The 12,588-nt window shown below is 41.2% G+C and overlaps 1 protein-coding gene across 1 annotated transcript in view; it reads left to right on the forward strand.

Moving 5' to 3' along the window:
* Window positions 1–19: 19 nt before the first annotated feature.
* Window positions 20–12,588, forward strand: part of TSC22D2 (TSC22 domain family, member 2) — a 26,370-nt gene continuing 13,801 nt past the window's right edge. The window contains exons 1-2 of the mRNA XM_010020783.1: window positions 20–381; window positions 494–2,089. Coding sequence (XP_010019085.1) covers window positions 20–381; window positions 494–2,089 — 1,958 coding nt within the window. The remainder of the gene's footprint in view (window positions 382–493; window positions 2,090–12,588) is intronic.

The following is a 12,588-nucleotide window of genomic DNA, read 5'->3' on the forward strand; positions in this document are numbered from 1 at the left end:
CCCTCCCCGCGAAGGAAACATGTCCAAGATGCCGGCCAAAAAGAAGAGCTGCTTCCAGATCACCAGCGTAACCACGGCTCAGGTGGCCAGCAGCATCACCGAGGACACTGAGAGCCTGGACGACCCGGATGAGTCCCGCACTGAGGACGTGTCTTCTGAAATCTTTGATGTTTCCCGAGCCACGGACTACGGCCCTGAGGATGTGTGTGAGCGAAGCTCCTCCGAAGAGACTCTCAACAACGTGGGTGAGGCTGAAACTCCTGGCACTGTCTCTCCCAACCTCCTTTTGGATGGGCAGCTGGCTGCGGGCGGTGGGGGGACGACCCGGATGAGTCCCGCACTGAGGACGTGTCTTCTGAAATCTTTGATGTTTCCCGAGCCACGGACTACGGCCCTGAGGATGTGTGTGAGCGAAGCTCCTCCGAAGAGACTCTCAACAACGTGGGTGAGGCTGAAACTCCTGGCACTGTCTCTCCCAACCTCCTTTTGGATGGGCAGCTGGCTGCGGGCGGTGGGGGGGGGGATCCACAGGGCCTTCTGCATCAGCCACTCCTGGGACAATGTCTCAGACAGTGGCTGCTGCATGCAGCTCACGTTTCAGGGTGATCAAGCTGGACCATGGTTCAGGGGAGCCCTACAGGCGAGGACGATGGACGTGTATGGAGTATTATGACCGGGACTCGGATGGTGGTGGTGTTCTGGGCAGGACTGGAGATTGCATTAGGCACAGCAGCACCTTCGAGCAGGCCACTCAAGAGAGGGACAGTGGCCTTGGTGCCACAGGAGGTTCTGTCGTGGTCTCGGCTGTGCCAGTGTCGGCCTATGGCCCCGATTCTATAGCTGACAGTTCCCTGACTGCTGTGTCACAGCTACTCCAGACAGAGAAAATGAACCAGTCCTCTCTACAGCAACCTAGTTTTGTCATTGGGCAACAACAGCAGCCGCAACAACCCATAGGTGGGGCCGTGCCTCAAAGTACTGCTCAGCCTATGTTTTCTGGGGCATCAGTAACAAATCAGCAAATGATGGTGCCACAGCAATCGCAGCCACAGGTAAATACTCAAGGTGTTGCACAGGCTGGACCCAATGGGAAAGGCATGGCACCTCCAAATGTGACAATAGGCCAGCCAAGCATTCCTGTGGCACAGCAGCAGGTGCAGCAGGCAAGCATACCAGTGACTCAGTCTCAACAATTTGCTTACTCTCAGTCCCAGATTCCATCAGTGCATCTACTGCCAACACAGCCTTCTGGTCAGACCGAATACATGCAGCACGTGACAATTATGCAGTCTCAAGGAGCTATTCAACAGGCTACTGCAGGCTCTGTTCCAAGTACTGTGGCTTCCAGCCTTCCTGTGGGGCAGGTGGCTGGCCAAAACCCCTCACCTGTGGGAGCGCCAGTGATGGGGGTGTCAGCGCAGCCCGGTGAAGCAGTTGGACAGGGATCGGGATTAATGCAGAGTGGCCAGACACAAGCTAGTCAGCCTGCCGTTCCGCAACCAGGAGGTGTGGTGCAGCAGGGCATTGGACATACAGGGGTTGTGCAACAGAAATCTGTGACTCAGCATCAAATGAGTGGAAGCAGCCAAGTGTCTGGAATGCCTGGTGCTCCCCATGCTGTGGTCTCTGGCGTTCAGAACGTGCCTGCGGTTGTGCCCGGTACAAGTGTGCCTACTGCGTCTACCACCATTTCTGTTACTATGCCAAATGTCCCTGTTACGCTAGTTCAGTCCCAACTGACAAGCCACACTTCTGTCAGCAGAAGTACCGGTGTTGTCCAGCCACAGCACGTTGGACACTCGTTAATGCAAGGCACCCCTAATGTACCTGCGAATCTGCCACAGTCAAACCTCGGACAGTTTCAGACCCAAGCTCAGTCCTTAGTAGGCCAGATTGATGAGTCTAGAAGAAAATCGGAACCCCTACCTCAGCCACCACTTTCTCTTATAGCTGAAAATAAACCTCTTGTGAAGCCTCCCATTCCAGACACTCTAGCAAATCCTCTTCAGTTACCTGCAAGTACTCCTATGAACAGTCTTGCCAGCTCTGTGTTTGGCATATCTATTCCTGTTGATGGTGATGAAGACAGGTATGAATTATTTTATGATGCCATAAAAATACCTTTTCTTAAGGGGGGGAAAAATTGACTTCCAAGTTACTATCAAGTGTTTTTTGTAAGTTCGTATTTTCAGGAAGCTGTAGTGAAATTTGTCTTGGCTACTTTTTTTTTTCTTTAAGAGTACAAAAAGTGTTTAAGCAAGTGGTGAACTGTACTTCTTAGGCTGTGAGTGTGATTACTTTTCTCACAAAGAAGAAAGTACCGTGGAAGCTGCTTAATGCACAGATAATATGACCTCTTCCAAATAAAAGACTGAAAACTCCTTCTGCACCCAGTTGCTCAGTATGCAAGGGAGTCTGCTCTCCTTTCTCCTGAACACATCGTAAAACACTCAAATGACAGCCAGGTTAAAATGGGTTTATTGACACCACTATATTGCAGTGTTGTTAAGAACAGAAGCTTAGTGCTATCTTGGGATCATTGGGTGAGGTATTTTGGAAAACTTCAACGGATATATAACTTCAACAGCTTATAACAGATTATTGATTTTTATCCTGCTGTTGAGTTTGCACTTTATAGTACCAGTTAGTGAGGAAAGTTCTTGCATCTGGATGTGAATTTGTGTGCCCTTACACAGTGAAAGCTCTACAGATAATGGTTCTTTTGCATTGGAAAAAAAAAAATATCTGCAATTTACTTGGGCAAAGATGTCTATACAGTGGAAAGTACAATCTTGGAATGAGTTTTCTTTATAGGAAAGTGATTTGGAATGGTGAATTGTAACAAAGTGTGTAGTATGAGCAGGCTCATCAAAGGGCCTGAAAGAGGAAGCACAGATGTGAGTTTTATTCCTATAGATTTGTCAGACTGCTTTGAAGGGTAGTGTGATGGCCAAAACTCGTCTTAATTGACTTCTTTCAGAGAAGACTTTCAGGGAAAGCAGTGTTAGAGCACTGAATTAATGTCATTATTATTTACTGTTAGGATTACTGTAGTTTGGAGGGATGAAATATGTGTGGATTATATGTATTTGTGTTTTTAAAAATAGATGTAACACTGTTATGGGAAAGTCTGATGAATTATCCTGAAAGTCTTCCCTCGCCTTGAGAGTACTAGGCTTTGAAATTACACAGTCAGTGACGTTTGGAGTGCCTTTTAGTAAAGCAGCTGCATGTGTGGGGTCAGGGTGAATGGATGGAGAAGGTATTTTGAGAGTTAAATCTGCAGTAATGTAGGCCTTGTGCTCACCAGAGCTTTCGACTAATACTGAGTTTGAGATAGTGACTCTGCAAGCCAAAGCCATGTGTTGGAGAGTTGCGCTAGTTCTGGTTAAAGCAGTAAAGGACTTAAAAGAAAAAGCTAAACAGTTACAATTTTCTAGCAGTTGTGCCTTCCTTAAGAGGATTGCTGACCCAGCTGACAGGCTCTTCCTTGTTGAATAAGGTTAGATTTCAAGCTGGTAAAGTTTTTTCACAGTTCAGTATATTATCAAAAGATGATTTCATAGAATTATAGAATGGTTTGGGTTGGAAGGGACCTTAAAGATATTCTAGGGTTTGTCTTGTGTTTAATCATTCTGATGATTAAGGAGTTGGAAAGAGATAAATGTATTTTGCATTTCTTTTGCATATCGCTTAATACTTCATGTTTATATAAATTCTAGTAACAAATTATTATCTGTGACAAATTAGTCACTTTATATAACAACAAGGAAAAACTTGCCCAACTTACTCAAACCTGTAGGCTGGTCACTTGCGCACCAGTGAGGCAGTTCTAGGTACTCCTACCCCAAACAAGTGATTTTTAAAGTTACTTCTGTAGTTACTTCTGTCTTTGAACTTGAGCCAGCTTGCAACATTGCTTCACACATTCATTTCTAAAGAAACCTATTCAGAAACGTGGCTCTGAGAACTTTGAGTAAGAAATAAGAATGGACTCTAAAAGTAGAGTGCTTTTTTTTGATGTGCCACATAATGATGATCAGTAGAGAAACTAACTGTGGTTATCTGAAGAGAAATGTGTGTTTCTCAGTTGTTTGCTTCTGCACTGGGTGATAAAACCTTGTTGTTTGCTGAAGTGGTACATGAAACAAGGGGCTATATGGTATTTGAAAGTCTCTCCTGGGTTTAAACAGGCCTAGGCTTCATACAAAGTAGGAGATACATGCAGAGCTAGTAAGTCTAAGTTTATTCTTTGCTCCCCTCAAACAGTAGCCTCACTTTGACTGGTTTCAGACAGAGAAAGGAGAAAATAAAAACCTAGCAGCTTATTAAGGCTGTTTTACCACTTCATTTTTATTTGCTCTGCTTGCTGGGAAGGCTTTACTATAAACTGTCTCCTGCTTGCCTGCTGTTACCTTCTTGCTCCTTCTTTTTTTGTCTTTCCAGCCATTTAAATTGCACTGTTACTCCCATGGGCCTGTGCCCAGCTGCTTTATCTACTGAAATCCATGGTGAAATAGTTAATGAAGACCTTCAAGTGTCATTAATAGGCTGGGGGTTGACACTTTGGTACAACTAATAGGACGCAAAGGGAGTTCACACATCATGAGTCATTGTTCCAGGCTGCCTGCAGGTTCAGGAAGTTAATGCTTGGTTTTGTTCAGAGAGTTTACTTTGTGATCATGAGAGCTGCAAATTTGTGGAAGCATTTTTTCTCTTTAATCTCAATATTAATGTGTAACATACCCAGGAAGAGGGGATCAATGTGTAGGCAGGTATCTACATTTTTTCTGACACCTTCAATTATATTTAAATATTTGTACATACTTGAAGCTTGACAAACTTGTGTAGATCATTCTTCTGTAGTCATTCTCTGAAATAGTAATTCATCAAGGAATACTGTAAAGCTTGAAATATCTTGGCTTTATCTAATAAGTCATTCACTGTTTGAAATATGAAGAGGAGCTGTGCTAAAGGGAAAATAATTTAGGATGGGAATTCTTTGAAAACAGAACCTGAGAAAACCAGTAAGTATGAGACAGAGAGGTCTGATATAAAAAAAGCTGGTCAGTTCCTGCCTTTCCTGTCTTATGATCTGCTGTTTTAAATAAAACTCTTTAAGACAGAGGTGGAGGTGTAAGTTTATATAGCCATAGTTCTATGTATCTGTAGATGTACAACTGAATTATTTTTTTTTTTTTTTTGCAAGGCTTTGCCTGAAAACCTTTGATTTTCTATTCTGTTAGTCCAGTCCACTTTTACACTGGTCTAGATAAAATTGTGGTTCCTTGCATTGGCCAGGTCACTAACAAAGGATCAATTAAGAAATCTTATCTGAGGGGAAGAGAGGGCCGCTAGATGGTCCAAAAGAATTAAAAAACCAACCAACCAAACAAAAACAAAAAAAAAACCCAAAAAAACCCAACCTAAAAAACCCAAACAAAAACCAAACCCCAAACAAAAAACCCCACCCAATAATAAACAAACTTTGGCATGTCACACCTTCTTTTAAAAAGCACAGCCTTTCTTGCTTTCTTTTTCAGTTGATGTGTCTAAATTGCTAAGCTCTTAGAAATATGTTCTGTGGAAGTTATGAAAGATCTATAGGATAGCAGTTTTATTTTCTTTTCCTCTCTAAATGTGGCTACAGGTAGAATAAATGCAACAGTATTTAAGAATGGAGGAAATGGTACTCTTATTGAGGCAGGTGTGGATATTGCAGTCAGTCCACTTTAAATTTGGAGTCTGACAAATACTATAAAAACACACAACTGGATCTCCGAATTGCCCTGACTCTTCATTTGCTGGACTTCAGCAGCAATACTGGTTGATTTGGCTGGAGGGCAGTTAGAGTACCTGAGAGGATTTTAGGAGCAGTGTATGTTGGTTTCTCTACCCACGTTTGTGCCCATGGTATACAAGTTTATAGTTGACAAGCATAATATTCCAGCTGGCTTAATAACTTTATTTTGGCTCTTGGGGGAAAAAGAAATATGTTGCCTCTGTTAAAAGAATGTTACTGAGAAAGCTTGTTCAAACCTCCTACATGTTTGGCAGACTTTTGGGGCAAAATATTACTAAGCATGTTGGAAAAGGAACAGAGTATAGATCATTTTCCAGAGATAGCTGACCAGCTTGAACTGTGCAGGCTGTATTCCAGGAACGCTAATGAATGGCTGCAATTGTGAACTGTCATCTACAGCAGCTTAAACTGCTGAAAACCTGATTGTGCAGACTTCTTCACACCATATATCTCTTCACTCAGCTAAATCATGTAATTGTATAGTGTACAAACTGTTGATAAAACTGAGCTTTTCAGACCATGTTCATAATATAAGGACAAAACTGAGCATGGGCATTAATATAACTTTGATATGGGTTTCCTTACACGTTGCCTTAGATGCATATTTTATTGTACTCCTAAGGAAAAAAGAAAGCATCCTGCAAATAATGAACCAGTAAGCAACATTTCAGTTGCATTATTACTGAATACTGTCCATTGCTTCACTTTGCTCATAAACTTGCTAGAGATTTGAGCTCTACTGCAGCTGCAGACTTGACATTTTCAGTTTCCTGAAGGATTGTGTTTTCAAGAGTTTGTATAAGCAGGTGGGAATGAAAAGAGGACAGACATACTACAGTCATGAGTGCCTTCAAATTGATAGCCAGACTGCAGCATTTGAAAAACACTTGAGATAGAACTACCAAGGTGAACATTACAGTTGGTGACATGTAAATGAGGTTAATGCAAACAAAACTCCAGTTAGTTTTGTTCATTTATGGCTATGCTTTCTGTAACAAAAATTACATAAGGTAACTCGGGATGTATCAAAAACATCACCCCAAAGTCTAGATTATGGAAAACCTATCCTGACATGCAGTCAGTTCTTGAGTGTTCAAGATACCTACACAGAAAAATGTAGTTTCCCAGTGATGTTTCCCAGTTTAAACATTCAAGTGCCTTTGTAAAGGAGGAGTCAATACATGCTTAAAATTAATGAGCTGTGTTTCAGATGAGATAGTTATTATAAGGAGGAAAGGGGGAAAATACTTGAAAGAAATTCACAAAGTGGAATAGTTCAATTTGTTTTCAAGACAGTATTGTACCAACTCTGATATAAATGGTTCTCTGTACCTCGAACTCATGAGTGTTCTGCTCAGCTGCTATGGGTAATTTTTTTTCTGCTTCCCTGTAGAAGAGTGCAAACGTTTCATAGTCGGCTCATTTCTGAATGCTGTCTTGTATGGTAGAAATAACAGCGTATGTTTCATGGAAGCTATTTTTATACTTATTAAAAGCTGAATATTCAAGTATTTAAGTTTTTTGAGCAGGCAGGACTATCGAACTACTGAAGAGCTGAAATTTCTCTCAGGCTGTGCCTTTTTTTACAGGAGGTGCTGATAATATTTTATGACTTCAGGTGACATTATAGTGAAAAGTAATTGTTCTCTGTTGAAATAGATATTTCAATATTGTCCTGTTTCATGTTGAGGCCGTATAGTAATTTTGTCAGTTGTAAAGCTGGTGACTAGCAGCTTCTGTTGCTCATGGGAAGTGCAAACCTTGTTTGTGTTTTCTGTGTGTCAGCAAAGATTCCATAAGAAACTTCTGTGAGACTCCTCCTGGTAAGGTACAACTGGTTTAGTTCTGGTAGATAAATATAGATTGTCAGCCACAGGTGTCTCCTTTTATTCCTGTATTTGACAAAGTGTAAAGATAGAAGTATCTATAGCAACTGCTAAAGCTACTGTCTTCTGAGAAGGTTCTCCAGGCATAAATGGTCACTTGAAGTGCAGTGTGGGCTTGTATCTTCATTCCTCCTCTTGAAAACGACTCCAACTTTAAACTTCATGTTTTATAAATACAAATGTCTATTGAGAGCTAGTAAATTATTTGCATTATGGAATAATCTATTTTTACTTATGCTGGGCAGGTGAGTTATGTAGCCACATGGACAGCTGGATTCTTGTGTTATTTTGCATGATAAGATTATTTCAAGAGATTTTTGTTTTTGTATATATTTATTCTTTGATAGAAGCTAAGAGTAATGCATTTTTATCAATGACAGCTTGCTTGAATGCTTTTAACAGTGCAGAGAGAAGGTAGAAGTATTAATTAGTACCATAGAGAGGTGTCAGCTGTCTATCACAATGGCAACAGTCATGTTTGTCTAACACACTAACATTAAAGATTACAAACTGAAATAGAGATCTATGTCAATGGCAGACACCAGTCAGAAGTGCAGAATGGTTGAGGTTGCAAGGGACCCCCGGAGGTCCAGCCCCGCTGTTCAGGCAGGGTTACCTAGAGATACCTGCCCAGGACCATGTCCAGATGGCTTTTGAGTAACACTGTGTACCAGTGCTCGGCCACTGTCACAGTGACCGTGTTTCCTGCTGTTCAGAGGGAACCTCCTGTGTGTCAGTTTGTGCTTATGGCCTCTGATCCTGTCACTGGGCACTGCTGGAAAGAGCCTGGCTCCATTTTCTTTATGCCCTCCCTTCAGGTACTTGCATGCATTGATGAAATCCCCCTGAGCTTTCTTTTCCCCAGGCTGAACAGTCCCAGATTTCTCAGGCTTTTCTCATAGGAGAGATGCTTTCTTGCCCCTTCACCATCCTTGTGGCCCTTTGTTGGACTCTCTCCAGTGTGTCCATGTGTTTCTTGTACTGGGGAGCCCAGTACTAGACATAGTCTTCCAGGTGATGCCTCACCAGTGCTGAGCAGAGGGGAAGGATCACCTCCCTCAAACTGCTGGCCATGCTTAGCCTAATACAGCCCAGGATGCCATTCACCTGCTTTGCAGCAAGGGCACAGTCCTCATGCTTTGATTTCTGGGAGGGAATGAATGTGGTATATATGTGAGGTGGCAGTGGAGAAGTGTAGCATAGAAAGAAAGGAGGTAATTGACCAAAACCAGTATTTGAAGATTTTGTATCCATCTAGAGCAAGATTAACTTGTCTGGCTTATTGGAGAATGGGGTGATCAAAAATGAGGGTTTAAAAAACCCCTGCTTGCTTCTCTGTCAAGTTATTTCAGCTATTTTTGTAGGGGTGTTCTGATCCTGTCACTGGGCACTGCTGGAAAGAGCCTGGCTCCATTTTCTTTATGCCCTCCCTTCAGGTACTTGCATGCATTGATGAAATCCCCCTGAGCTTTCTTTTCCCCAGGCTGAACAGTCCCAGATTTCTCAGGCTTTTCTCATAGGAGAGATGCTTTCTTGCCCCTTCACCATCCTTGTGGCCCTTTGTTGGACTCTCTCCAGTGTGTCCATGTGTTTCTTGTACTGGGGAGCCCAGTACTAGACATAGTCTTCCAGGTGATGCCTCACCAGTGCTGAGCAGAGGGGAAGGATCACCTCCCTCAAACTGCTGGCCATGCTTAGCCTAATACAGCCCAGGATGCCATTCACCTGCTTTGCAGCAAGGGCACAGTCCTCATGCTTTGATTTCTGGGAGGGAATGAATGTGGTATATATGTGAGGTGGCAGTGGAGAAGTGTAGCATAGAAAGAAAGGAGGTAATTGACCAAAACCAGTATTTGAAGATTTTGTATCCATCTAGAGCAAGATTAACTTGTCTGGCTTATTGGAGAATGGGGTGATCAAAAATGAGGGTTTAAAAAACCCCTGCTTGCTTCTCTGTCAAGTTATTTCAGCTATTTTTGTAGGGGTGTAGATGACAACTCCTGGGAGTTTGTCTCCTATGTAGAGCGCTGTTCAGTGGGGGCAAAGACCATAAATTCCTTGACCAACCCTTCAAATGGTTTTTTAAAAATACACTTTCATAATGACAATGCTCTCATACTGACAGTGCTGTAGTTAGAAGGTCAGCTGAGTGCAGGCTGGCCTGAAACCTGGAGAGTTGTAATGATGCGGAAAGGCAGATAAATACACTTATACTATGTAATAAACCGTATTATACATGGTCCAGGTTCTAATATCTTTTTTAAAAGCTAACTATGTAGTTTAAAGTGTTTGCTAATAGGTGCTTTCTTGACCAATGTCACGTAAGTAAGGACAGGTGTGGTTTGGCTCAGTCTGCTTGAATCTGTTTTCTCCACTTGCTTTCCTCCTCCACAGATACTGAAATATTTTGTTTTCAAAAACCAGGAACCACTTATATTTATAGATAACTGAAATAACTGAAACATCTGAAAATGCTGTACTGCAACTTAGTGGAGGGAAGGGGAAGTCACATTTTTGGGTTGATTTCTTTGAAGATGAATACTCAAGCCAGCTGTTCTACTGTGCAAGGCCACTTTCACCAGTAATCACAAGCAGCTTTCCCTTTCATCAGTAGGTTTGGAGAAGTCTAGCTTTGTAGGCAGAGCAGGCAGTAGAAGCCTAATCCTTTACAATAACATGTTTATAGATATTAATAAATGTCTTTTTCTTTACCAGTCGTGTAAAAGTCAATACTTTTAACAATTTTGACATCTCTTCCATATTTTTATACGTATAACGCGGTAAAAGCAAATGTGGATCTTTTAAGTTTGGAAATAAGGAATTTGTGCTGGTTTTTTACTACGTTCTTTCATACAGCATATTAGGGTCTGCTTTTCAAATGCATTCCAAGCTTGCTCTCTTGAATGGAGTAATTCACAAAAGAATAATATGGCATAGTGGTGTTAACTGGTAAATTACAATAGATGCTGAAGGACTCCCATACCTTGTGAGGTGAAGTTCAAGATGTTTGGTGAGACCATGTAAATTATTTTCAAGAAGTTTTTTTTTTAAAAAACTTGTCTCAATTCATCCAAACATGGATGATACTGATGGGACTTTCTGTGGCTTTTCTTGAAAGCTTCTTAATACTGGCAAGAATCTCTGACTGGGTCAAGTGAAGACTTTCTCCATTGCCATTAAGTTTATCAACTTCTAATCTATAGTTGTTTCTCTTTGAAGATGTAGTATACTACGTTTTGTTTTTTTTCCTTGAAGCATCACGTGAACTACATTGTCTTGTATCCCCTCCCTACCAGAACTGAAGGTTAACTTCACCCTGTGAGAAGTCATTAGTGTGTGAAATCTTACACTTCTTATGTGTTTTGATTTGGTAACAGAATCACTCAAATCAGTCCTTACACAGTCTGTAATATTATGTAATTAAAATTCAGCCTGACTGACAACCATGACAGCCTTCACAAAACAGCCTTTCTTTATTAGCATGTAGTATTTTACTAAGTATGTCAGTGATGATGCTGTCTGTGGGGAGGAAGAGAACAAGAGCATTGGTTGCCTGGTTGGAAGAGAAGTACTGGTCAAGAGTGAACTAAGAGTTCACTGAGCCTGGCTTTGGAAAGTGGAAAGATAGTATGTAGAGGATAGAAAAGATCATCAGCGAGTCCAGAACAGCCTTAAAGCTGTTATGATTACAGGATTGTCTACTATACAGGACTCCTGAGGTTTGGGGACCGATTGCTTGGACCCGAGAGGATTCGACCCTAGAGTTTTGAGTTGCGGCTGTTGAAATCAGAAGTAAGAAGAGATTCAGAAGATAAGCATCTGCATTTTTCTTTCCATGATTAGTATCAAATAGTCATATCAGAATTTACTATTTGAACGCTTCAGCAAAGCTCCTTCAGAAATATTGAGTGATTATTACCTAACAAAGCTAATTTTATTTTAATTAATAAAATTCTTACTGACTGATGTTATTTACATCTTAAGGGAAGGTACCACTGTTTTATTGATCCAAGGCTCTGTGAACAGGAATTATGATATCATACTGGCCTCATTAATTTTTGCCAGTATACATAAACTTAATTTCTTTATAGAAACTTGGACTCATGCTTTCAAAGAATGTAATAAAATCAAGGGAAATGTCTTATTTTTCATGTTCCTATGCTCTAGTGATTTAGTGGCTCCACTACTTCAAATGCAGAAACTTTAGTGATGTTAATCAGGGAAGACTTTGAATTACTAGTAGCAAAACTTGGTAACTTTAGTGAATAACAAGGTGCAGCTCCACCTGAAATACCTAGGTTAGTTAGCTTCTGTAAAGCAAATCTTTATGAAACATCTGTGCTGAAGAGTGTTTTGTAATATCTGTTCTCTGGAATATATAGTGGAAGAAACTACGCTGATTTTTCAGTAAGGAACTCTATTTGCAGAAGACTTGTTGATACTAAATTATTACCTGTTAAATGAGCTTGAATTTAACATTCTGTCAAAATACTTCTTGGGTTTTTAGACCAGATTTTCACAGTCTATAGCCAAATCCTTGGAAGGGAAGGGTGGGGGCAGGGGAGGGAAAAGAAAACTTGCTGATGTTTTATCAGACAATAAAAATTGAAGTTACGTCACCTTTTCTCTCAAATCAGTATCGTTTCAGGTCTGTCAGTTCAGTAATGGTGTAACATGGCATAGTGTGTCTCCTCTGACTTGGTATAAGGCTGTTAAAGGCTTTGAATATGTTTTAAAATGCAGTAGTGAGTCAGGTATAAAAACATCTTTACAACTATTCAGTGCTGAGGCAAGAGAAGAAGTTGTTGATTTTCCCCAAGTGAGGGCATGTGGTGATATCAGTGACTGCTTTTGGTTCAGGTGGGCTGAAGCATCTAAGATGCTTCCAACTGTCTTTCC

The sequence above is a fragment of the Nestor notabilis genome, unplaced genomic scaffold (assembly GCF_000696875.1).
Source record: "Nestor notabilis isolate BGI_N333 unplaced genomic scaffold, ASM69687v1 scaffold1498, whole genome shotgun sequence".
NCBI lineage: Eukaryota > Metazoa > Chordata > Aves > Psittaciformes > Psittacidae > Nestor > Nestor notabilis.